We start from the raw sequence: 27,334 nt of genomic DNA, 5'->3' as shown, positions 1-27,334 counted from the left end.
CCTGGCAATGTAATGGCTGACACTTATTAAGCACTTACTGTGTGCCAGGCATCTAGCTAACAGCGTTTCCACTGATGCTTAATCCTCACAACAAGTCTATGAGGCAGGTAAACCGTAACCTCATTTGCTGATAGGGAACCTGAGGCAGAGATAAATGAATGTATCATATAAACTTCCCTTTTGGGAAAGGATGCCCATGCATGTAAATGAGCCAGCAAACTTCTGCAGCTCCTGTCAGCGTCTGGTCCAAACAGCTCACTGTGAACTGCTCACGGAGAATCTGCAACAAAGCAGGAGCCCCGGGGAAGCAGGGCCAGGGTGTGACCCTAAACCGGTCACCCCGCTCCCTGCTTCCCGACGGGGCCTGGGCACGTCTCCTCTGCAGAGTTTGAGAGAACCAAATAAAATAATGGGCGAGAAGCGCTTCACAACCCTACCCAAAGAGCTACGTCTGTAGTGTACAGGAACTCATAAAAACCTTTCAAAAAACAGCAGATACAGACAATGAACATTAGATGTGGCTTACCAGCAAAGGTCACTCCATGCCTGCTGACCTCAAATGTCCTCTCCCATCTCTGTGGCAGGAGAAAACTGCACACTGTCCACACACAAGCAGCCCGCTGGTCCAACGCTCCTGACACCCATCGAGCACCTCCGCGGTCCTCCGCCGGAAGCGCCCTCACAGCCGTGAGCAAAGGTACAGAGAACAGCCCCCCTGACATGTAAACCTTCCCATCCTTTCACTGCGGACCGACATTATTTCCTTCAATGCACCTTGTGTGAATTTGTTTTTCACGGCAATTACTGACCAGCACACGAAAGGCCACCAGAGGCTGCAGCCACCATAGTAAACGGAAACGGGGGCATATTCCAGCCCCAGCTTTCACCGTCTGCCTTTAGAAGGCTCCCCACTGCCTGAGGAGCCGTTCTACACTTCATGGAGTAGAAACATTAACACCTAACACCGATTCCCGGCGTTAAGATACAATCTAAGGAAAGGCCAAAAAGGGCGTGGTCTCAGGCGGCGCGAGCTTCCACCTGTGGCTCTGCCGGGGCCTCCACGCGGGACCCTCCCCGCCCACCCCGGCGCCTCCACGCGGGACCCTCCCGCCCACCCCGGGCCTCCAGTGGGCAGGCTCCCCACACACGGCCCTCCCCGCACGGGGCCTGCCGCCCTAAGGCCTTCTGAGCCCGGGCGTGGACTCCTCTGGCCGCCCGCCGTCCGGAGGCGCCCGCCCTGCCCTGGGCTTCGGCCCACGGCCTCCGCCACCCACCCCCGAGGCGCAGCCCAGCCCCTGCCTGACCGGGACCCCGCTGCCCCGCTGCCCCGCACGCTCACCAGACGCCAGGCCCGCGCTGTCGCCTGCAGCGCCCTTCAGATACCGCGTCTCCTCCGCCCGCTTACGACGGCCCGTAGGCCGCCCCCGCGCCGCGCGCCCAGACCCTACCCCCCGCCCAGGGCCCCGCCCCCGCCCCCGCGGACGCGCCGCCGATTGGCCTGCGGACTCTGGGGCGGGGCCTCCGCGGCCGCGGCCTAGAAGTCCGGCACAGAATTCTGATTGGTGAATGGACCGGAGGAGGCAGGGCGAGAGGGCAAGCGCGGAGTCCAATGCAATTCAGCAGATATTCGGCTCGCAGGGCGGCGCTGGGTCCTGGGCGGGGCGCGGTTCCGGCTCGGGAAGGGGCGGGGCGTCGGCTCTGAGAGCAGGGTCCGGCTCGGAGGGCGGAGCGCGGTCCCGGCGCGGCCTTCTGCTGGCTCACTTCGCCCTCTCCCCTGGCTGCCAGCCTTCCCGTTACCCGTTCCTCCCACCAATCGCGACACTCCTGGGGCTACTGGTGTCGTGGCCTACGGGCACCGAGAGCCCTGTGAGGATGTGCTGAGGAGGAAACGGGCCGTGCTGGCGAGGCCCGCGGTCCTTCCAGGCTTCACAGTCCTCCTCTAGCCTCGTGGCCCCCACCCGGAAATGGAAACGTGACACCACGTCCGGAGCCCTCAGGCCCGCGACTCGCAGCAGCACACGCCTCTTCTTCGAAGAGGTTCAGTGAACTTCTACGCATCCTTCAAGACCCGGTTCAATTTGCCCTGGTCCTGGCCCCCGCCGCAGTCCCCGCGCCTCCCGGGGCAGGCCAGGAGCGCGCCCGCGCGCCCCCGCGCGTCTGTATAGGGAGTAAACCGGGGATGGACCCGGACCCATCTAGTAGGGGACTGCTAGGGTTCTGGCCACCAGATCAAGACCCCGACCCCGTACGTTTCCCCGCTCCCCGCGGGGAAGCTTCGGATTCGAGACTCAGGAGGGCACTCCTGCCCCCCGTCGCTCCCCTCATCGGCAGCCCCGATGTCAGAACCCAGGCGCTGTTCTCGCTGCTCCCAGGGTGGCACACACCCCTCGGCATGGAACCCCGACAGGTGAGCAGTGCCAGTGGGGACCCCGCAGGGGGAAAGCCTGGTCAGAGGCTGCGGGGTGTATGCTGGAGGGAGGCCCTGAGGCAGAGGTGCAGGACCTGGAGGAGGGAGGGACCTGGAAAGAAGGAACCAGAGACAGGGCTCTAGGCAGACACTGAGAAGGAAGTAAAGGGGCCATGGGGTGGTCAGTGGCGTGGGCAGAGGGCCGGCCAGCCACCCAGATCAGGCTTACAGTCCAGGTTTTCAATATTTCTTCTAATAAGTTAGTAGTTGTTACTACAGTGAATGAGATCCTTCCCATTTTCTATTTAGTGGGCAGACACCACTGAACTCTCACTAGTGGTAATTTTTATCATTCACTTTAAGGAGATGATCAGATTCCCCTGTAAATATTTCCTTTCCAATCTTTATGGCTTGCTCTTTTGGGCTGGGATCGCCAATACAGAGTTGTTGGGTACAGATGTTGGTACAAATAATTCCTCCTGGTTTTTTTTTTGCGGCACGCGGGCCTCTCACTGTTGTGGCCTCTTCCGTTGCGGAGCACAGGCTCCGGATGCGCAGGCTCAGCGTCCATGGCTCACGGGCCCAGCTACTTCGCGGCATGTGGGATCCTCCCGGACCGGGGCACGAACCTGCGTCCCCCGCATCAGCAGACTCTCAACCACTGCGCCACCAGGGAAGCCCTCCTCCTGATTTTATTAAAAAATTTTATTTACTTATTTTTGGCTGCATTGGGTCTTCGTTGCTGTGCGTGGGCTTTCTCCAGTTGCGGCGAGTGGGGGCTACTCTTCGTTGCGGTGCTGCGGGCTTCTCACTGCGGTGGCTTCTCTCGTTGCGGAGCACAGGCTCTAGGACACGTGGGCTTCAGTAGTTGTGGCTTGTAGGCTCTATAGTACAGGCTCAGGAGTTGTGGCGCACGGGATTAGTTGCTCTCCGGTGTGTGGGATCTTCCTGGACCAGGGCTCGAATCTGTGTCCCCTGCATTGGCAGGAGGACTCTTAACTACTGTGCCACCAGGGAAGCCCCTCCGGACTTTTATACACAGAAAACGCAGGGCTTTCTCTGAATCTTTCCCAGAAAACCTTACACCTTTACCTCATCAAGAGCCAATAATGAGTACTCACTTAATATCTAAACAATAGTGCTTTATTGGTAAAAGGTTAGTTTCAATGGATACAAAATTGCTGTGTAAAATAAGTTTTCAAAATACATTTTTATAGGTAAAGCTTATCTCTTAGTAAAAGAGCAATTATCTATTAGCAAAAGTATTTAGATTCGGGCAACAAAACAAAAGGGAATTTAAAAGTCTTACAGTGTCGGTCCACCCACACCCCCATAACCATTAGGTGGCAGCTGGCACTAAGTAGTAGTTCTACTTTATAGAGCTTACACCTACCACTTTCAAGTGCTGCCACGCCCCGCCCCTTTTTAAAACAGCTTTTACTAACAGTTAGTAAATGACAAAATAACCCAAATAACTAGCCTTGCATGGAGGGGCCCTAAGGTCATGGAACATTTTTTCTTGGTAAAAACTGCACAATGTGCCTAAACCTATAGCTCTTGACCATTTGCAATTACCCAACAGTGAAAGGGCAAAGTCAGGAGAACACCCAGTGATTTTCTGTAGTACACCTTTGTAACTAATATATTTCAACCATCTCATTTTCTTTTCTGTTGAATACAAAACCCCCTCCTCGTCCTTGGAGTAATAAGCATTGTCTCCATTTTAACCCCTCTTGTTCTAGCAAAATGAAAACACTGAACCAGCACCTGCTCCCTCCAGATCTTCTGTCATCTGTCACTTTTTGGGGGACCAATTTCCCCACGTCAGTAGAAATGCTGGAAAAAAAAGGCAACCCCAAGAGCATCAGCGCCCCTTTGAGTGCACGACAGGGAGACCAGCTACAAGGACAGGGAAGGGCCAAGGCCACAGAGCACAGGAAACCAACCAGGTGCGGCTTCAACAGGCGGCACCCGTCAGCCAGCCCCCCGTGCAGACCTGAAACAGCCTTCATTCTCACACGGTACATGGAAGGAAAGGACAGTGGCTGAAGAAGGACTAGACAGCCTGCACACACAAAAAGATTACCGCTATTTGCCTGAAAACCATTCAGGAAAGCATCAGTTAAAGGGACGCCAAATCAGGAAAACCTGGCAGGCATTTTGGGCTCCACGGGGCTGAGGCCTCGGGGCCACCCACCCGAGGACCCTTATTTTCGCTGCCGAGGCACGTCTCCTATACCTGCAGTTAGAGAAAACACATTAAAGTGCAGTATAAAAATACAAAAAGGCTGGTTTCTGCACAGATCAATTGTTAATTTTCCTTAAGTTATTTTTTTAATTTAGCTGAATAAAAATAGTTTATTGACTCTCATTGTGTAGGTAAGAATCTTAGTTGCAACATGAAAACTGCAGCTCATTGATACTTTGATTTTTCATGGCAAACTCTACAGAAAGTGGCTTGTGGTGAGTTCTGTGCATAGACCCAAGAATCCAAAGACTTGTTAAAAACAAGTTCACCGCTAAAAGCCTGTTTTTAAAAAAGCTATTTAAGTATAAACATGTATTTCACTGGGTAATTCTGTTTCGTTTGGTAAACAGATAAATGTGCAGATGGATTAACAGTATTGAGTTATAGCAGCAAAACTGGTTTTAGGTGTTGTGCTCAAACAAAGCAAGACAGCTAACCAGGTGCCATGACTTGGTGAGAAATGGCCTTGCACCAGGGCAGCTCTCATCTTTATGTGTCACTAGGTCCATGTCTCTGCTACTCAGGAACATTCTGGGAAACCTGAATGTTCTAGAAATAAATCATGATTAGTCAGTTAGGCCAGCCAAATCAAATTCAACTATTAACTATACATGCTGACTGGTCCCTGGGGAATCAATTCTAACATTAGTTGTCAGTTAAGGTGGACAAAAAATGGAAATGGAAAGTTAACCTCACAAAATATAAAGTATAACATAATGAAATATAAATGTTAATGTACTTCATACAAAATAACACATCAGAAGTTTTTAAAAAATTAAATTCTCAGACACAGGTACTGTAAAATGTGGACAGGCACCCCTCCAACAGTCTTGAAAACACGCAGCTGTGTTACTTGTCAGAATGTTATCTTGCAAAGTGTTTTCTGGAAAAAACAAAACAACACATTTAAATGGGAGTGATGCAATGCCTGCTGCTTGGACCACTGGTAGCGTTATTTTCCTGTGTAACAAACAGCACAAACTGAGCAGAAGGTGGGCTCTGAGGACCACAGAGTTTACTAAAATCAAAACGTCACTTATGAAGCTCTTGGAAATCAGAACTGCAAAACTGCGAAGTATACAGAAATGTAGATGAATTTTAGGTACCAAAAGTAGAATTCTCGTAATTCCGTAAGTTTTAAAAAGAGAAGCAGCAAGATCAGACAGAGTGAGCTAACATCTACTGCTCCCTCCTGCCTCAAATGGGCCCCACCCCACCCCTCAGGAGTCCGTTTCTCTGCCATCATTTCCCATCAGGCAGCAAACCTGCCCAGGCAGGACTGCCCTGTGCGGCCAGGAAATCCATCAATTGACAAGTGACGTGACCACAGGCAAGTAATTTTAAACCCTTGCACAGCGTCCGTGTCCTCACTGGGCAAGTGCAAACTCAGCACGTGCCCTCAGGACCTTTCTAAGGTTTCAACGTGATGACGAAAGAAAAGCAACCAACTCTGACCCAGGTGGGGTTCTGTGGATGCTCCCTTTAAAAGCAACTGGTTACACTGTACATGTGTATCTGTGTCTTTCTGTGCTTGTATTTCACAACTAAAACCTTTCCCAATAAGCCGCAAAGGGGCAGGGGCTTTGTTTTGGTGACCAATGCGCCCAGCCTGCCCGCCCCGCCCCACATCCTTCATCACCTGTCCATGTTGTGGAAGACTTCTGATAGGTGCCCGACCTCCGGGCCCCTTACCTCCTGTCTCATTGGTCCTGCAATGTGTCAGCTCAGCCTGCAGTCACTCAGGCCATCACATCGCCTCCTGAGGGACTGCGGCGACGCTCACGTGCCCTACCATCAGGTCCATATCCCAGCTCTGTGCCAGCTCGAACTCTGACTGGCCCCAGCCCGCTCTTCCCACGGAGCAGGCTTGCCTCCACCCCTCCCCATGTAACTCTTCATCCTCTAGTCCTCATTTGACTTTACCTCTCCCTCGTTCCTCTTGGAGGTATGGAAGCAGCCACCTGGACAGCTCTCAGTGTCCCCCTGTCCACAGGGTACAGGGGAGCGGACATTTGCATTTTCCTAGTCTCCCTTCCGGCGGGGAGGCCAGCATACACCCGGCCAGCCAGCCACACGAGCCACTGATTCCCGTCGGCTGGAGCAGAGCGGTGCCGAGGAGCAAGGTCAGCAGCAAGGTAACCCTGACCTACCTGGCCTACTGCTCCCTTGACCCCATCTCGACTTTTAGTTGGCCTAAGCTGTTCCAGTAACACTTTGAAGAGATGTTTTCAGCTTTAATAAATTTCAAATTGTACGACTAATAAAAGCTACTTTAATACACAGTTTTCTTCTACTGCTGTGAGACAATAAAAATAGATCCTGGTCTCTGCCCCCAGCCCTGGCACACAGCCCCTAAAACCCTTTCATTTCCTAAGTGGTCAGAGCACCAGGTGCACCTCTTGTCCTGATACTTGGTCCTTGACCTCTGTTACTAACACAGGGCTCCTGAAACCCATGTACCTTCCCTGATTTTGTGCTAATAAGGGAACTCTGCGGGTTGGTCCCCCGTAAAACCAAGCCACGATGAGAAGCTTGTCATTTCCAGCCCTGTCCCCCATCCTCCAGCAAGGGGAGAGAAGCAGGAAATGGAGATAATGACTGATCATACCTACTTGAGGTAGCCTCCTTTAAAATCCCCAAAGCAGGGGTTTGGAGAGCTTCTGGGTTGGTGAATCCATCCAAACCGGGAGGGTGATATACCCAAACTCCTCAGGGACAGAAGCTCCTGCACTAGGGACTCTCTCAGACCTCACTCGCCCTGTGGGTTTCTTCATCTGGCTATTCACCTCTGTTCTTTATTATATCCTTTAATGTGACCTAGTAAGCAAAACGTTTGAGTTCTGTGAGCCGCTCTAGCAAATTACTGAACCCACGGTGGGGTGGGCACCTCTCATCTCTAGGCGGTCAGTCAGAAGCACCAGTGACAACCTGGACTTTGGACTGGCGTCTGAAGTGGGGGGCAGACTTGTGGGACTGAGCCCTCAACCTGCGGGGGGTGACAGCATCTCCAGGTAGCCGGTGTCAGCACTGCGCCCGCAGGACCCCAGCTGGTGGTGTGGAGACCTGCTCGGTGCAGGGGAAGCCTCCACACACCTGGCAACCAGGAGCGAGGGCGCTCTGCGAGGACGGAGACAGACAGGAGAGGAGCACACAGTAGGGAAGAACGGTAGGAAGGGGAAATGGTTTTTCCATTACAATTGTGACTCACACTTCAAAGCTTAGAAAACACGAAAACCCTTTACTAAACAGGAAGCGCGGAAGAGCTTCCGTTTTGAGGAGCAACCTTTATCCTTTCGGGACACGCGCCTGCTCTCCAGGCTTGGCCGTTACCTCACACATGGTGCCCGTGGACTGCGCCGTCGCCATCCCCACCCTGCATCTGCATCTGCATCTGCGCCTGCATCCGGGCGATCATCTCCTGCATGCGGCGGAGCTGCGGACACGAGATGGACACACCGTTGGTTCTCGGGCTCTGCTGTCCCCAAGCAGGCTTTACGGGGGTCCTGTGATTGCTAGTACTTCAACGTCTGTGCTCTCCCAAAACATGACCATGAGTTGACATACAAAAAACGCTTGCAAACCAGTACAAGGACCAATGGCTCAACAGAAAACCGAGCAAACGATAAGAATAGGCAATTCAAATAAAAAATAAAAATTATCAAGAAACGGAAGAAATAAGAAAGACAACATGAGACAGTTTTTGACCTAAAAAGGTAGGAAGGAGTTGCCACTACCCAGTGGGGAATGTGCACTAAAGGGGAGTGACGGGCCCAGCTTCTTTGGGTGATTCAAATGGTGAATCTTCACCCTCCTGCATCCCCATCACTTTTTAAAAAAAATTTGTTTCATTTATTCTATTTTTTCTTGCTATTTGTGTTTTAAACAACTTTATTGGAGTGTAATTGCTTTACAATGGTATGTTAGTTTCTGCTTTATGACAAAGTGAATCAGCTATACATATACATATATCCCCATATCCCCTCCCTCTTGCGTCTCCCTCCCACCCTCCCTATCCCACCCCCCCTAGGTGGTTACAAAGCACCGAGCTGATCTCCCTGTGCTATGTGTCTGCTTCCCACTAGCTATCGGTTTTACATTTGTTAAGGCATATATGTCCACGCCACTCTTACACTTTGTCCCAGCTTACCTTTCCCCCTCCCCACGTCCTCAAGTCCATTCTCTAGTAGGTCTGCGTCTTTATTCCCGTCCTGCCCCTAGGTTCTTCATGACCATTTTTTTTTTTTAGATTCCATATATATGTGTTGGCATATGGTATTTGTTTTTCTCTTTCTGACTTACTTCACTCTGTATGACAGACATCTAGGTCCATCCACCTCACTACAAATAACTCCATTTCGTTTTTTTATGGCTGAGTAATATTCCATTGTATGTACGTGCCACATCTTCTTTATCCATTCATCTGTCGATGGACACTTAGGTTGCTTCCATGTCCTGGCTATTGTAAATAGATGAGAATTGCTACTCCAGCTTTCTTTTGATTTCCATTTGCGTGGAATATCTTTTTCCATCCCTTCACTTTCAGTCTGTATGTGTCCCTAGGTCTGAAGTGGGTCTCTTGTAGACGGCATATATATGGATCTTGTTTTTGTATCCATTCAGCCAGTCTATGTCTTCTGGTGGGAGCATTTCATCCACTGACATTTAAGGTAATTATCGATATGTATGTTCCTACTACCATTTTCTTAATTGTTTTGGGTTTGTTATTGTAGGTCTTTTCCTTCTCTTGTGTTTCCTGCCTAGAGAAGTTCCTTTAGCATTTGTTGTAAAGCTGGTTTGGTGGTGAATTCTCTTAGCTTTTGCTTGTCAGTAAAGGGTTTAATTTCTCCATCGAATCTGAATGAGATCCTTGCTGGGTAATCTTGGTTTTAGGTTTTCCCCTTTCATCACTTTCAATATGTCTTGCCACTCCCTTCTGGCTTGCAGAGTTTCTGCTGAAAGATCCGCTGTTAGCCTTATGGGGATTCCCTTGTATGTTATTTGTTGTTTCTCCCTTGCTGCTTTTAATATTTTTTCTTTGTATTTAATTTTTCATAGTTTGACTAATACGTGTCTTGGCATGTTTCTCCTTGGATTTATCCTGTATGGGACTCTCTGTGCTTCCTGGACTTGATTGACTATTTTCTTTCCCATATTAGAGAAGTTTTTCAATATCTCTTCAAATATTTTCTCAGTCCCTTTCTTTTTCTCTTCTTCTTCTGGGACCCGTATAATTCAAATGTTGGTGCGTTTAATGTCCCAGAGGTCTCTGAGACTGTCCTCAATTCTTTTCATTTTTTTTTTCTTTACTCTGCTCTGCAGTAGTTATTTCCACTGTTTTATCTTCCAGGTCACTTATCCATTCTTCTGCCTCAGTTATTCTGCTACTGATTCCTTGTAGAGAATTTTTAATTTCATTTATTGTGTTGTCCGTCACTGTTTGTTTGCTCTTTAGTTTTTCTAGGTCCTTGTTATACGTTTCTTGTATTTTCTCCATTCTACTTCTAAGATTTTGGATCATCTTTACCATCATTACTCTGAATTCTTTTTCAGGTAGACTGCCTATTTCCTCTTCATTTGTTTGGTATGGTGGGGTTTTTACCTTGCTTCTTCATCTGCTGTGTTTCTCTGTCTTCCCATTTTGCTTAACTTCCTGTGTTTGGGGTCTCTGTTTCGCAGGCTGCAGGTTCGCAGTTCCCGTTGTTTTTGGTGTCTGCCCCCAGCGGGTAAGGCTGGTTCAGTGGGTTGTGTAGGCTTCCTGTTGGAGGGGACTAGCGCCTGTGTTCTGGTGGATGAGGCTGGATCTTGTCTTTCTGGTGGGCAGGACTGCGTCCAGTGGTGTGTTTTGGGGTTATCTGTGACGTTATTATGATTTTAGGCAGCCTCTCTGCTAATGGGTGGGGTTGTGTTCCTGTCTTGCTAGTTGTTTGGCGTGGGGCGTCCAGCACTGCAGCTTGCTGGTCATTGAGTGGAGCTGGGTCTTAGTGTTGAGGTGGAGATCTCTGGGAGAGCTTTCGCTGTCTGATATTATGTGGAGCCGGGAGGTCTCTGGTGGACCAATGTCCTGAACTCAGCTCTCCCACCTCAGAGGCACAGGCCTGACACCCGGCCAGAGCACCAAGACCCTGTCAGCCACACGGCTTTTGAGAGGTTTGAGGTCTTCTGCCAGCGTTCAATAGGTGTTCTGTAGGAGTTGTTCCACATGTAGATGTATTTCTGATGTATTTGTGGGGAGGAAGGTGATCTCCACATCTTACTCCTCTGCCATCTTGAAGGTCTCACCCCATCACTTTTTATCACTATGGTTTCTGTTTAGAAAGGCCTCTAGGCAAGTGTTGTAAACGATTTACCTCAATTTTCTTCAGGTAACTTTTGTGATTATGTTTTTAACATTTAAATATTTGATCCATAGTGAATTAATTTGACCAAAGAAGTGTTTTATTTTTGTTTCCAAAAGGGTAGCCTGTTTTCTTTTTACTCAACATGCCTGAATTCCACCACTTTAACAGGTCTCAGCACCTTTACCTCAGAGCACATTTCCATACTTCTAATCTATTTCCAGACCTGCATTAATTAATTAATTAATTATTGATTGATTTTTTAAATATTTATTTATTTATTTTTGGCTGCGTTGGGGGGGGGTCTTCATTGCGGTGCTCAGGCTTCTCACTGCGGTGGCTTCTCTTGTTGTGGAGCACGGGCTGTAGGCGCATGGGCTTCAGAAGTTGTGGCTTGCAAGCTCTGGAGCACAGGCTTGGTAGTTGTGGCGCACGGGCTTAGTTGCTCCGTGGCATGTGGGATCCTCCTAGACCAGGGCTCAAACCTGTGTCCCCTGCACTGGCAGACGGATTCTCAACCACTGCGCCACCAGGGAAACCCCGACCTGCATTTAATCAGCCTAACCCGCCTGTACCAAACTCTGGACGACCACCTTTTGACATTTCCGTAACCAATAAAGCAAGCCTCTTTTCATTAGTCTGCTTTTTATAGAGTTTCCTGTTTCCCAATGCTTAGCCTTCAGGACAAATGGAATTACTTCAAGTTCTCGCTAAAACGAAGAACTAAGCAAACATACAGAATTCTGTGGGAATTGCGTTAGAGAGCTGTGGTCCTCACACTGAGCATCCTACCTACAAAGCTTTGTGTCTACTCAAATTTTGAAAGCAGTTTTCAGTAGAGCTTTTTCTAGTTTCTTCCCCTATATAAGCCCTACGTATTTCTTACGTTTTTATTAATGATGGTGAATGAGCTTCTTTCATTATATTTTCATTGTCTGTGTACGGGAAAACTGCTGATTTTTAAACATCTTACAAAAACCAGTCATGTTACTGAATTCTCACTATTTCCAACTTTTCCCACTAAATTGCTGTTGGGTATTAAATAAGATAATATACGTAAACCAATATACATTCTTATGTATATATATGCATATTATCATGTGCAGATATATATATAAAACAGATTAGTTATATATAGTATGTTCCTTTTCAAAAAAACAAGAAAAAAAACTATATGAACTACAAATAATATTTTTAGGTATACACTAAACAGTAGACTCAAAAACAGAAAAAGTACTTTTCTACTTACCTCAGCTTCCTTTTCCAGCAAGATCTGGTCTTTATTCATGTCCTCATTTTCCACTTTTCTAAGAGGTGAAAAAAACTACAATTATAATATTACGGCAAATATAGTTGGTCATTTCTCACGACAGATGCTCAAAGTAAAATTTCATTTTATATTTCTGAGAAATATATCTACTGAAAATTGCATAAATTTATCATTTTTCTGATTAACGACATGAATAAGAAAATGATGAAAAATGCAATACGAAATGGAAAATTCAAGACCTCTTTCTTACTCTAAGCTGGGGTGTGGCACTTTCGACTTTACCCAAAAAGCAGTAGGTATTATCTGAAGAACACTCTTCTAAGATAAGTTATGAACAAAGACTACAACAATCGTACTTAAAGAAGGAACAGGATGTGAGTGTCCAAGCGGAGAAGCCGGCGCAGGAGGCCCTCTGAGCCCTCGAAGACATGGCTCCACGTGGGCCCACTCCCTTGGTACCACAACCTGGCTGTATTCCTCAGACTGGGAATGTTCTTGCTGCCTCTAAATCCTTTCTTCACATCTGGTCCCCAAATTAGTAACATCATAAAGCAGACTCTAAAGTGTACCTCATACGTATGTACGAAGGACCTTGTGTTGAAACAGGATCCAACACAAGTCTTTGGCCTTTCCATCTAGAGCTGTTCTTGATATGCAACAGTTAAAGACACCTTTTAACAGGCATAACAAAAAAACCCCACCCAAAACAAAAACAAACCCCAACCCCATGATGTGATTAAATTAGCAACAAGTATCTCCCAATAGCTTCTGAGTAGGAAACCAAATGGTGATGCTTAGTGGTCAAGGCTGAGCCAGACACACAGAGGAGAGGGGGACAGCATGACTCAAGGTGACCAAATATGGACCGAGGGGACAGCATGACTTGGGGCAACAACCTTCCGCCTCTTTTGAGCCTCTCGGATCGGAAGTTTTCATAGTGAAGGTCCTGGGTCACCTCTTGGAGATCTTGCATGTGAGTGCTGAAAGAGAAAAGGATGTACCAGGCCTATGCCATTCACATGGAAAAAACACCCAATCAAGGACACAGAACACACACACCAGGAACTAAGACCCCAGATTACTTGGTAAACAGTACACAAAGTTGCTGGAATTTCGGGATAAGGGAATGAGGCTGTGGAAACATCTACAGAGGCGCATCTGTTTGCTACCATGATAAACAACGCACAGACACACCCAGCTGGGCCACAGGGTCTCCGCCACAAGCACCACGCTTTGCATGAGATCACCACAGTGGACAGAAGGAGAGGCACAGAGGCTTTAGGAGATTGTTTAGGTAAACAATGTCTGAAACAGAGCATACTTTTCTAGAAGAACTTACAAAAAACAAGCAATTCAAACATTTGTGACTCCTTAAGCTTAACGTGTATGTCACAAAGAGCCTATTAGTGTCACCTGTGGAGAAGACCATAAATCAAAGTACTAATCTTCTGGACGAGATAGAAACAGCACTTTGCATCTTCTAATCGTCTTGGAAAACATTCATAGCTTCGGCCCAGCTTTTCCAGATACTTAAGCACTCAGCTCTGAGACAGGATCATTTGACAGTCAAGGGCTTGTCCCTGGAGGGCCTGGGTGCACTTTCACACCTGACATGGTGACTGAATTACATCTGACATAACTTGTATGCCAATTTTAATGGTATTTTTAGTGATTTTAATTCACCAAAAATTCCTAAACCAAGTGAGACCTACATGGCCTGTAGAGCAATTTTTAGTTCTTCAAAATTTATCTGGACCAGCCGTTCTTTGATCTCAAAATTCTGATGAAAGAGGGTTAGATTTTAGCAACACTCTTTCTTTTAGCCTCTTTATTCAAGGGCAACAGCAGTGCATGTTTGTTACTAAATGTACAATTTATTTTTAGAGGAAAAAAGTCTGCTTTTGTAGTCAGGTCTGTTCTAGCTGCTAAGAACCGACTGGAGAACCTCAAGGCTAACCGGGGCCACCTCGTCTGAGAGCCTGAGGCTGATGGGCACGCTGCATTTCAGCGGTGGCTGGAGAAGGCTCTCAGGGCCCCAAGCAGCGAAGCTGTCCAATTCCTCGCCAGAGAAAGAGGTGTCCTGTGCGTGGTGCAGCCACACCACAGGTGAGGTCTAGTCTACTCTTAGCATCAAAAAGGTCTTTGAGATTAGGAAGGAGAGTGTATTAAGCTACAGGCCCCAGGTGGAAGAGGCTAGTCTGCTACAGTCCCAGAGAGGGGAGGGCCTTCCGCACCAAGCTGGGATAGCCCCGCTGCAGGAGCACAACGGAGCCGGTGTGGCTTGCAGGCCCCACGCACACCCACCCCTCGAAAGCTCTGCTCTCCAAGCCAGTGGGAATGCATGCGCGCCTTACATGAGCATCGTCCTCAGTTTCAGGAAGTCGTTGTGCTCTGGGTTCTCCACCTCCACGACGCCCCACGGGTAGAGGCGGCCTCTGACTTTCTTGCCTTTGGCTTCAATCAGCTGATTGGATCCAACCACAGAGAATGGGATACTGGCCTAGAAACAGACACACGGGGTAGACTGGCTCCACACAGGGAACCCCAACTTTCACTGCAAACACAGGAACGTGAGCACAGAATGAACACACTGCTGCCAACTACAAGGCTCACTTGGAAAGCCAATGGTACACATATTTTACTTGCAAGTGGCAGTTCTTTTCCACATGGGACAAACTGTATGAAATCAAACTAAACCTGCAGTAAGATTTCTAAGCCTCAGGTGACAGCTATGCCAGAATATCTTTAGAGCAAAGCTATTACTGTGACCAAATCTACCTGGCAACCTCAGAGGCCAAGCCTTCTAAGACTGTGTGCTTTGCCAGCTCTTTCCATTTTAAATGCACTGACTACAGGAAAAAGGAGTTAGTTACACCGTGTACTTGGAGACAAAGCTCCTACCTTGAGAAGTCTAGTCTGCTCTTTAAAATCTTCATCTTCATCTGACTCTGCATCAGGTAAGTGATAGATTTTGATGTTATGTTCTTCAATTTCATCCAGAATCTGAGAGAAAGACCAAATCAGGAGCAACTGTAGCAAACTGCATACTATTTCAGTCAAGTCTAACGCATCATATTAGAAGTATGTCAGAACTATCCAAATGTCAATAATCATATTGATTAAAATCATTTTCAAATGATTTTACAAACTGCTAAAAAGGTATTCGTGCTTGCACTGAGGGACCCTCTGTCCAGAATAACAACAACAACGTATCACCACCTTCACTGCACAAAGCAGCAGACTAACAACAGTCCCGGTACAGCAGGTAAAAGGAGACCACACCACAACCAGCCTCTGGAAGGAGTCCTGCAGGTAGAGAAGGGAGGTGCGCCCAGAGGGAACATCTCCTCAAAGGCATGGAGGGGAGGACGCAAGCAAGGGTTGTGTCTTGGGAATCACAAGAAATCCAGGATGGCTGGAAGGTTAAGACATCCAGTTGGACAGGACAAAGAAATAACTGAGGTGGACAGTTCCCTGAATGCCACTAGGTGAAGGATCTAAGGGTCTGGATTTTATTCAATAGGAAAAAAGTGGTCAGCAGTGTAACCTCACAGTCTGAACCATCAACCAAGTAGTAGAGTAGCCTAGAGGGAAAGAGAAACTGGGCTGGAGTTGAAGTAAGCAGGCATTCACCAGCCAGTCTACTAAGCAGCCAGCCCCCAAGCCCCCAATGTTGGTGCTCCATCAGATGCGAGGTTGGGGCTCTGCTTTTACTCTCACGCCAGAGTCTGGACCGCCAAGGGAAGGGAGAACACAAGCCAAGTCAGCAGGAAGCACCCCTACTTCAAACCTGCTCCCCAGTTTTTTCCTCCTTAACGTGACCTAAGGGCCCTGCGTGGTCAAAGATCTTGGACGAACCCACTGTCTGCACTAAGTTGGGATTTAAGAGAAGGTCCTCCTCCCCGCACCCTCTCCCCCATGCAAGCTGGCCTTAGTCTGTTCCTAACTGCTTGTTCCCCAACGAGATGGAGAGGCTGAGCGGTGAGCGTGACCCTGCCCTGCCTGCTCCCCACTCTGCAGCAAGAAAGTGGTGGGTCAAAAATAATCACACCTCCTCACTGTGGGCGACTGCAAGAGCTACAGGACCATTCTCAGAGCCAGGGAGGTGGGCAGACGTTCTTAGACTGGGAAGGAGGAGCACAGCCACAGGTACAGGGAAGAAACCAGATAAAGAGAGGGACTGCAAAGGCCCACGATTTCATTCATTTCAGCCTTTGAAGTTGAGCCTGAAGAATTGCGGACACAGGATCAGAGGTGGGTATAAAGCCTCCTAACCCTGACAGCTGCCCCTCCTCCCTGTCCGAAATGCAATGTAACATCCAATAAAAGGTGAAGTTCCCTTAAGTGTAAATTGCCGAAACACTTACTGTCAAGCATAAAAACGCCTAAGGTTTCAGGGACTCTTCCAAGGGCCTGAATATTTCCTAAAAAACTGGCAGACACTTGAGACAATAAAGGAAAAGGCTGACAAACGTGAGTCCATATAATTTTAAAACTCCGCTTATGGCAGAAGACATCAAGAGAAACGTGAAATAACACAAAAGTCTAACTAGGTGAAATAATCTGCAACGTGACAGTCAATGTCTAAAAATATACGAATATCTGTAAGTCAATAAAAATGCAATAAAGAGCAGCAAGGCTCTAAAACCCCAGAGAACACAGCAACGGGCTTCAAGCACCATGACACATACTCGCACCAGCAACCAGGCAAACGCAAATTGCAACGAGGTGCCGTTTCCCATCTCTCAGAAGGGACCCTACAAATGCCGGGAGCACATCCAGAGCTGCTTCAGGGCCACAGAGGAGCAAGCTCACACTCTGCTTTGGGGGCCGCAAACGGATACAAACGGCTACAAACTTGTTTTGAGGGAAACGCAGCCCTCTTTCAAAAACATAAACGCACATCAGTTCCTTTCTAAGAATTCGTCTGACTTACGCAGTTGTGAGACGACAGAGGCGCACCGACGCTGACAGCACGGACGTCAGTGAGGCCGGCTCTGTGCCAGCCAGGGACTGTCCCAACCCACCGCCGGACTCCCCGCCCCGCCCCCACCTGCCCCGGCTCTGGCCCGGCCGCCCGATGAGCCCAGCACGCACCCTCTTCTTCAGGCGCTCCCGCTCCTTCAGCGTGAGCGTGTCGGCTTTCGCGATGACAGGCACGATGTTCACCTTGTTGTGTATCGCCTTCATAAACGCCACATCCAAGGGCTTAAGTCTAAAAGTCATGTTTAAGGGAAGAATAAGGAGATCACACTGAACTTTTTTCTCTCAAAATTACCCCAATTCTTATAATAAAATATGCAGCTTGGAGGAAAGTTGGAAACCCACACAGTAAACACGAAATCTTAATCTACACACCAGGTTTCCATGGTAAATGCTTACTTACCCATGTCCGAAGGGGGAAATAAAGTAAAAGCAACAGTGCACCCTGTTATCGACGATGTGCCTTCTGTTCAGACCACTCTCATCGTGCAGGTACCGTTCAAACTGCTCATCGATGTAGGAGATGATTGTCTTAAAGCTGAGAGAAACACAAATACGAGTAATCACGGGATGCAAGAGGCAGCTGTCCCAAACTTCAAAGGCAAAACGAGCTGTTCTACCCCCTGCCTCTCCAGCAGGTGTGATTTAATAATTCAACTGTAAGATGGGAACAGAAAACCGACTCCTAGGTTTGGCAAGATGGAGGCTTTCGGAAACTGTGCTAAGAATCATTTCCTTAAGTGTTGAAGGTCAAAAGCCTGGATGGGATAGGTTACAAAGAGGCTGAGCTGACTGACTGAAGACAGTCAGTAGGGGCAGAGTGGGAGCGGAACACGGGTCAAGGACAGGGGAGCTGAGGGGTGCCTGCGGAAGGAAGGGAGAAACCCCCGGTGAAGGAGAAAGACGCAAGAAAGCCTTCTCCTCCTTCCTTCCCTCTTCTCATTAGTGCTGGAAAGTTGGTGCTTTATGTTTACGGGGATTAGAACCAGGAGAGTTTGTACAATGAAGGCGTATTCTCTGCAAGGTACAGGGGACAGACTGCTCTTACATTCTGCTTCTGGGTTTCTTTACTTGTGCAAATGGTGCCAACAAGCAGCCAGTCACAGACACTAGCTCTTGAGCAAGTCTCTTAAGAGATTTCATCTTCTTGAATACGGAAAAGAGAAAGGCTGTACTACCGTATCTTGTCCACTGGCCATGGTCCAAATCAAGGTGCTTTATTTATTCTAGCATTTGCTGTATGGTTGGCTTTGTGATATCAGATCTCACTAGAATGTTCTTACCGAAAAAAATACTCATTCCCTGTGAAATTCCTCATTTAAAATGCCATAATTAAAATGATTTAAATTGTCTCATTGTTTTATTATACACAGCTACCCCAAACCCAGCAATCAGTCATCAACATTACAGACTGAAATATGTGGAAACAAACGTAAGCAGGCACACGGCCTCGTCACCGGCGGGGCTCTGGGGCACGTACCAATCCCTGCAGTTGATGGCGTCCCCGTAGCCTGGTGTGTCCACCACGGTCAGCCGCAGCTTGACTCCTCGCTCTTCAATCTCAACAGTTGAAGCCTCAATTTGGACAGTTCTTTCAATTTTCTCTAAAAAAAAGAAGCAGCAAACTTAATAAGAGAACGTACCTTAAAATAGAGCCAGTTTGCAAAAATGAGAAATTACCTGTTACTTTCTTATTATTAAACAAATGACTCAGAAGTTCACTATCTCTCTTTAAGGACAGTTCTCAGAAGGTAACATGAGGACTGTGTAAAAATGACCCAGGGTCAGCAAGGGAAACATCGCAGCTAGGATTAAAGGGCTGCTTGGGAGTTGAAAATTGTAATTTCTGATTCCTGGGACAAAAAGAACAATTAATGAATTCATTTAAAAACTGTCCAAGGGCTGCAGTCGTGTTGTGGTGGCCCAAGTCCCAGACTGATGTATGCACAGTTCATTCACTCAACAAGCCTCACGAAGCCCAGTGTCCAGTGCTGGACGCTAACACCTAGGGGAAGAGGTCAGATGACACCTATGCCCACAGAAATCTTCTGTGTATGCCGGTTTTTTCATGAGAACACTGATCCTCCCATCAAACATACAACAAAGGCAGGAACTATTACACTTTGTAGACAAAGAAAACAAGCTTGGAGAAGATGGACCATGGTACATGGTCTGAGTGTGTATCATCGAGATCCAAGGACGTCAGGTGCAGCACACCTTTCCCTACCTGACTGATGTTCTCCTTGTGTCTAGAGCCAAACAAAAACAAACAAAACACAAAGCTAAGGCACAAAATACTAATTATGCACTCTGTAGCAGCTTTCACGTAGTGCAGCGTGGAAACTTCTGTACCTGCGGCTCCAGGTATGACTCTTTCTGGGTAGAGGTCAGTCAGGAAGAGGCTGTTGATGAGAGTTGATTTTCCGAGACCTGATTCACCTTGAAACAAAAAGGAAATTGATGTCGTGACGTTTTATGTGTGACACAGTCAAATCTGCGGAGTGTTTACATGAGGCCTGGACCTGGACTAAGTGCCTCACAAACATCCGTCTCTGCATCCCATGTGACGACTGTGAAAATGGCACAACCCTTCCGGTCCCACTGATGGGGGAATAGAGGCTCCAAGGTCAGTAGCCTGTGTGCTCAGAGTGCTGTCCAGAGCAAGGCCTCAACTGGAATCCAGGTCTGTGAGGCTCCAGAATCCGTTAAGATCATAAACACATTGTGACCTCTTCCCAAGTATGTGGAATGGACTTGAGGTGGGTTTTTATTTTTTGAGAAAAGGAATGCACAGTAGGTTTTCAGGTATGGGCTCCACTAACCCTTAAACTCATCATGTTTCAGAGAACTGAACACACACACACGTCAACAACACCCAGCTTCCCAAGCTGTGGCATCAGGGCACGGAGGACGGATGGACAGCTAACCCTTGCGCACAACCGGTCTGCCATCTCCCCTGTGACAACAAGGCAGGAGCAGGCCCTCTGCCCTCTTCCTGTTTCACTCACAGCCCCACATCCCACCGCTGGCAACCATCGTACGTCAGGCAACTTCCTGCTCACTTTGCTGAGTATAACGCGACCAATTCGGGCAGCGCATAGCCACTCAAGCATTTAACGAGTTAAAAATTCCACTTAAACCACTGTGTATCACGTATTATGAATATTTGAAGTTTAACTTCAAAGAAGATGCAAAATACCAAAAATTAAAATTTCTATTCCAAGGAAGCATGAACAGATTCCAACACTTTACTGGAGGTCATCATCTAAGGCTTAAGTTTGCATGTATTGGTCCGACTGTCCCCTGGGCACCTCGGTGCGACCCCCTTTCTGCTAAGTGCCTGCACAGCCTGTGGAAGGAGCATACATCTGATTTAAAAATTACCTCTGGGAAAATCAAGAAGACTGAATCTGAAATTTGTAGGCATACACAATTAGGACTGCACTTCAACTAGACTGCAATTTTCATAGATGAAAAGGAACATTAAAAGGACAAAAACAGAATTACATTTTGAACATGTCCAAATATAAGAGAGTAAGAATATGACTAAATACACACTATCCCAGCAAGTTGTCCTTTTAATAAAGTGTCCAGCAACGCCCTTTTACACGTTCACTACACTTGCAGGGGACTTCACCAGGATGTGCCAAGTCCTCTCCCCGAGTGCCAGGCACAGGTGTAGGTGCGGGGACACAGCAGACAACAGGATGGGTGAGTCCCTGCTCCCATGGAGTCTGGCAGTCCAGCAGGGGAAGATGACAGGCAAAGCCACTCTGTCACCGACTGAATGGTGAGAGCTGTGACTAATACAGCTGAAAAGCGACCAAGGCCAGAAGACAGCTGAGCAAAGGTATCTGAGTGGAGATGGCTGATTCTAAATTATGAATCTTAATTTTAAGGGCATAAGTGATTATTTCACTTGGAATAGCTTTTGGGTAACATCTATAAATGATTTGCTTATTAACTCAGAACATGTTGCCACCCTTGGGCTGAATCTCTGAGCACACCTAGCTTTGCTCTAATACTTTCACTAGTATCTCTATCCCAGCTGGGAGTGTCCCAAATAGGTGCCTTTAGATGGGGGAAACAAGACGCGAATGAAGGTGTGGACGTGTAAATCCATCACCATCCAAAACTATTAACGCAAAACAAACAGCACGCCCTCTCCGCTGTGTCTGGCAGCTCTGGCTCAGCACACAACCAATTAGCCTCTGAGGTTGGTCGCTGTTGCTGCCCCTACCGACAGCCCGTTTCTCTGCACTGCCAAGCAACGTCCTGTCGTGTGGATACAACACAACCTGCTGCTGGACAGACACCTGAGCTGTGTCCAGAAAACTGGCCTCGAGCATTCACACACCGTCTGTGACGCGCTATCCCTTCTCTTGGGTAAACACCTAGGAGGGGACCGCTGAGTCACAGGGTGCGTGTGTAACTGTGAGGAAAGGGCACACTTTGCCTTCTCACCAGCTGCTCCACTGCTAACACTTGCACTGCCTGCCTGTAGCACTTGAGCCAGTCTGGCGGGTATGCGGGGCTACCCCATGGTGGTTTTCGTGTGTGTTTCCCTGATGACTGAAGAGGACGTCATCGTGTGTTTACCACCCATCTGTTTACCTCCCGTGAAATGTCTCTTCAAATCTTTTGACCCTTTTTGTAATTGGGTCATTTGTGTCTTACTAAGCCCGTGAAAACTTTTATATTCTAGATATAAGTCCTGTGTCGCATATACTACGATATGAATACTTTCTCAGGTTATGGCCTATCTTCTTACTGGTGCCTTTTGAAGAAGGCAAATCTCGAGTGAAGCACAACGTATTATTTTATTTTGTGACTAGTGCTCTTCGTGTCCTAAGCAATCTGCGTGCTCCAAAGTCATAAACGTTTTTAAAGCAATTTTCTCCTAGACTTTTTATAGCTTTCCAACTAGGTCAACAATCCATCCTGAGTTTATTGTTGATGCTCAGTGTGAAGGAGGGGCTAGAGTTTACTTTTTTCCCAAACAATCAAGCAATTGCTATAGCACTATTTGTAAAAAGACTAACCTTTTCCCATGCTGAATTACCTTGGCACTTTAGTCAAAAATCAGCTGACCATATACATGTGGTCTGGGCTGTTATTTTATGCAGTTGATCGCTATGCCTACCTTACACACTGCTGTGGATTTTGTTGGAAATCAGATTGTTCTGTCATATTCTAGGCCCTCTGTATTTACATTTGCACTTTAGAATCAGATCATTAATTCCTGTTTTTCAAAAGACTGCTGTGGGGGCTTCCCTGGTGGCGCAGTGGTTGAGAGTCCGCCTGCCGATGCAGGGGACACGGGTTCGTGCCCCGGTCCGGGAAGATCCCACATGCCACGGAGCGGCTGGGCCCATGAGCCATGGCCGCTGAGCCTGCGCGTCCGGAGCCTGTGCTCCGCAACGGGAGAGGCCACAACAGTGAGAGGCCCGCATATTGCAAAAATAAAAAAAAGACTGCTGTGCTTGGGGAGGCAGGACACCTGAAGAGCCCCACTCCACGAGCGGGTGAGGTCTCGCAACTCAGTCAGCTTTCCTTTGGTTTTTTCAGCTGTGTTTTGAAGTTTTCAGTGTTGGTCTTACATTTTGTTAAAAAAATTTTTTTACGTTTAATACTTTAAAAAAATATTTATTTTTATTTTTATTTTTGGCTGCGCCGGGTCTTAGTTGTGGCATGCGGGATCTTTTCGTTGCGGTTCGAGTGCTCGGTAGTTGCAGTGCGCGGGGCTTAGCTGCCCCGCAGCATATGGGATCTTAGTTCCCCGACCAGGGACTGAACCCGCGTCCCTTGCATTGGAAGGCAGATTCTTAACCACTGGACTGCCAGGTAAGTCCCCACATTTTGTTATATTACCCCTAAGCAGTATGTACCTTTTATATTACTATAAATAAATGGTCCTGTCTTTTAAAAAGATTTTATCATTGTAATTGTTTTTGATATTGTATTTCTAAGTTCATTTTTAAATTACTTGCTGGTAATTATAGAAATAAAGTTGATTTTTGTATACTGACCGGAACCTGCAATCTTGCTAAACTTTACCTATTAGATCTAGCAGCTTTGTAGTTTTCTTATGATTTTAACATACACAAATCATGTTATTTGCCATTAAAGAGATTTTACTTCTTTCTCTAAGTTTTTCATGAGTAAGAGTAATGCTAACTATAGGTATTTCCCCTTTAGAACCAAAGTGATTGATCTCCAGTGTTAAACCACACATTCCTGCGATCAACCCCATTCATTTAGGATGCACAGTCAGTCCTGCCATGACACTTGCTTTGAAAGTGACAATTTGTTCCAACACAACTGATATATTATGTAACAATTTCAGCATAATACAAACGTTGCATTTACTTATGTGTGATTTCACTGGTGAGAAACTAGGTCTACCCAGCAGAATCAAACCACAAAGGGAACACTCCTCCCAAGGCATACACCACAGCTACCAGCTGACATATTACAAGCCACAGCCACTCACCTCCAGTGTCCCAACTGTCCCCCCATCCTCGGATGCCCTCCTTCCACAGCCTCACAGTAACAAACAGGCTGCAACCGTCCTGATGTCCACTTTCACAAACTTCAGTTCAGTGGCTTATCTGGTGGAGTAATTTTCATTTAACCATTTAACATGTGAAACTGAGATCATTTTTACTATGTTCCTAACATGTCACTGAGGAAGGTTTTGAGTACTGTGTCCCTATTTTCCCTGCATGGTGATTTCTGGGAACACACATATATTGTGTTACAGTAGAACTGACTGTATTCAGTCAGTTACTACAATTTTAGTAAGGTGTCTGTGTCTAGGCTCATGAGGAATTAAGTCTACTTTTCTCATCGTTTGCAATAGGGCAGTGCTTGGCCTAATACTCTCATAATGCAGCGCATGTCTGGTGAATGTTCCACGTGCCTTAAAAGAACGGGTATCCTGCAGCTGTTCAGCACGGTGCTCTGCATGTCTGCTGGGCTGTATTGTTTGATAGCGTAACTTAAATATTCGACAACATTACTGACTTTCTATCTGCTTCATACGCTACTGCGAGGAGTGTTAAAAACTCCTGTCCTCACAGATTTGTCTTTCTCCCATCAGACTCTGCGTCATGCACATTTTAGATGATGTTGTTTTGAACAGATCCCTTTCTCGTTATGATATAAAGTTCTTCCTCTCTGGGAATATTCAGGTAGTAGACCTAAAGTCTGCTTTGTCTGATAGTAATTCAGCCACTTCAGCTTTATGACTGGGGCTTGCACCACAACGTCCCATTCTTTGTTTTTTTTAAATCTATTTATCTATCTATTTATTTATTTATATATTTTTTTGCTTTACGCGGGCTTCTCACTGCTGTGGCCTCTCCCGTTGCGGAGCACAGGCTCCGGACGCGCAGGCTCAGCGGCCACGGCTCACGGGCCCAGCCGCTCCGCAGCATGTGGGATCTTCCCGGACCGGGGCACGAACCCGTGTCCCCTGCATCGGCAGGCGGACTCTCAACCACTGCGCCACCAGGGAAGCCCCTGAATACTTTTTTGTATTCTATTTTATCAAAGCTATTGGCTTTTAGCCAAATCTTTATTTTTCTAGTGGATGCTCTTAAGTTCACAATGTGAACCATTAACCCAGCATCTTCCTTTCAATAACGTTCCGTCACCTCACACGTAACGTAAGAAGTTCATAGCCGCACGCTTCTACTCACCCTCTGTCCTCTGTGCTATCCTTGTTCATTTTATTCCTACATGTTACACGCTATCAATTATCTTTGAAAGAAATTAAGAAGTCTTATTTTTACCAACACATTTGCCATTTCCAGTGCTCTCCCTTCTGCACCAACTTGAAAACCTCATTTAATCTTCCTTACGGCATACGTCTGATACTGATAAATTCTTTCCGCTTATTTATCTGAAGATGTCTTTATCTTCTTTCTAAACTTCATTTTTAAAGGTTATTTTTGACAAACACAGAATCCTAGGCTGGTAGTTTTGTAATTTCAGCACTGTAAACTGTCATTCCACATGGCTTACATTATTCCTGATGGGCAGTCAGTGGTCCTTCTTACCTCTGACCCTATGTAATGTTTTTCTTTTTTTCTGGCTTCTTGTAAGATTTTTCCATTTATCAGTGGTTTTCACCATCTGATTACATGCCCTGGTGTGCTTTTCTTTATATTTATTCTGCTTGGTGTTTTAGTTTGGATGCTTTCTATTGCCCCCGTTCTTCTGCAGTATACAATTTGCTGTTAGGCCCATCAAAAAATTTTTCATCTCAGACGTTGTATACATTTTTTAATCTCTAAAAGTTCCATTTTGTTCTTTTCTGGATCTGTTTCTACTGCTTGATTTCTGTCCTGGTTATGGGCCATTTTTTTCCCCTTCTTTGCATATCCAGGAACTTTTTACTGGATGCTCAGTATTGTGAAGATTATACTGTAAGTGTCTAGATTTTAATGTCCTTCTTTAATGAGTGATGCGTTTTTGTCCTGGCAAGTAGGTAATTCATTTGTAAAGAAGCTTGATCCTTTCAAGGTTCGTTTATAAGCTTTGTTAGGGTTTAGAACAGCCTTCATGTGAGTTTAGCCCTACTCCTAAGCAAGGACATTCCTGAATGTCATGGGTGTTCAGTAAGATTTCCCCCCGGTCGGCTGGAATTCCAATGTCTCCTTGACCCCTTTCCAGCTCTCCAACTCCATCCATGCAGTCTCCTTCCTGGTGGTTCTATTTTGCCTGGCTTCATGGAGGCTTCCCCTACCCATATACAAGTTACTGTTCAGCCATGGTGCCAAAGGAACCCCAGTGCAGATGTGCGAAGTCGTTCTCTCCTGTGGAACTCTGTCTGCGACCTCAGCTTCCCCGAACTGTGGTCTCATTCTTCAGCCGAGACTAACTGTGTTAGGTTTACTCCTCCCTGGGAAAAGGGAAGGTGAATGGCAGAAAGCTGGAGTAACTTTATAGTTCATAGAATTTTTTTTCCTTCTCTCAAGGACCAAAGTCCTGCATTGCCTGTTCAATGTCTTAAAAGGGCTGTTTCATATATCTTGCCGAGCCTTCTGGTTATTTAGGTCAAGAGGACTAGTCTGGTACAGCTTTTTCAGGGTTTGGCAAACTGCAGCTCTCCTGCAAATCTAGCCCTCCACCACATGAACAAAACAGAGCTCACTGGGACAGCTGTGCCTGTTTGTTCATGGGTTGTCTACGGCTGGTTCCCACGACGATAGTGGAGCCAACAGCTGCACCAAAAGCTGTAAGGCTCACAAAGCCTTAAATATTTACTATCTGACCCTTTACAGAAAGAGCTTGTCAACCCCTGAGTTATTTTATCAGGGCCAGAAGTAACTGTCTGGTTTTAAAGCTCTAACTTAAGTAACCATGTGACAGACTGCACGGCATTTCTCTTTTCTACCAGGAACCGGAATTTGCATTATTAACATCATCACGGGGCTTCCCTGGTGGCGCAGTGGTTGAGAGTCCGCCTGCCAATGCAGGGGACACGGGTTTGTGCCCTGGTCCGGGAAGATCCCACATGCCGCAGAGCGGCTGGGCCCGTGAGCCATGGCCGCTGAGCCTGCGTGTCCGGAGCCTGTGCTCTGCAACGGGAGAGGCCACAACACTGAGAGGCCCGCGTACCGCAAAAAACAAAAAAACAAAAAAAAAACATCGTCATGTAATTCTGCTCCTAAAACATGTCTCCATTCACTTCTCTGGGCCTAGGGTCCCACAGTTTTTTCATCTCAGATTTGTGAACTGTTTATCCCAGAAAACAATCGTTTGTCCCACTCATGCATGACCACCCATCAAGCTTTTCCAGTGGCTACCTCAGCATTTGGGGAGAATTTTGCGATTATCAGGAATGAAATAAAATGTGATATGGTAAGCAGAATTAATAGTTCATCAAGTTAAGTTTGTTATGGACACACTGAAACAGAATATATATGCTATAATCCATGATAAAATATATCTGATATAATAGAAATTTCAGGTAACCACTCGATTTCAAACGATTTTAAGTACTTATTTTAAAATACGTGTGTGTAGTAAGGGTTGTTCCTTGTTTAAAATATACCCACCAGAAAAAGTTGAACAGTTCTTTT

At 46.8% G+C, this 27,334-nt stretch overlaps 2 protein-coding genes across 6 annotated transcripts in view; both read right to left on the bottom strand.

The window, feature by feature from the left end:
- The window catches only part of FARP2 (FERM, ARH/RhoGEF and pleckstrin domain protein 2), a 97,661-nt gene extending 96,236 nt beyond the window's left edge, over nt 1-1,425 (bottom strand). For all 3 annotated transcript variants that reach the window (XR_014016537.1, XM_081242750.1, XM_081242751.1), the window contains exon 1: nt 1,340-1,425. The gene's annotated coding sequence lies outside the window, so the exon portion shown is untranslated. The remainder of the gene's footprint in view (nt 1-1,339) is intronic.
- A 2,103-nt stretch (nt 1,426-3,528) lies between these two features.
- Nucleotides 3,529-27,334, bottom strand: part of SEPTIN2 (septin 2) — a gene marked incomplete at its 5' end in the record, with an annotated part of 33,839 nt that continues 10,033 nt past the window's right edge. For all 3 annotated transcript variants that reach the window (XM_081242485.1, XM_081242487.1, XM_081242486.1), the window contains 10 exons: nt 3,529-5,538; nt 7,986-8,088; nt 12,240-12,297; nt 13,157-13,240; nt 14,615-14,760; nt 15,162-15,263; nt 17,358-17,475; nt 17,647-17,781; nt 18,724-18,847; nt 19,596-19,682. In XM_081242485.1, coding sequence (XP_081098611.1) covers nt 7,987-8,088; nt 12,240-12,297; nt 13,157-13,240; nt 14,615-14,760; nt 15,162-15,263; nt 17,358-17,475; nt 17,647-17,781; nt 18,724-18,847; nt 19,596-19,682 — 956 coding nt within the window. In that variant the 3' untranslated portion in view covers nt 3,529-5,538; nt 7,986. The remainder of the gene's footprint in view (nt 5,539-7,985; nt 8,089-12,239; nt 12,298-13,156; nt 13,241-14,614; nt 14,761-15,161; nt 15,264-17,357; nt 17,476-17,646; nt 17,782-18,723; nt 18,848-19,595; nt 19,683-27,334) is intronic.

Source organism: Mesoplodon bidens, assembly GCF_964165515.1.
Source record: "Mesoplodon bidens genome assembly, chromosome: 8".
NCBI lineage: Eukaryota > Metazoa > Chordata > Mammalia > Artiodactyla > Ziphiidae > Mesoplodon > Mesoplodon bidens.
This window is presented reverse-complemented; position numbering and strand designations above follow the sequence as displayed.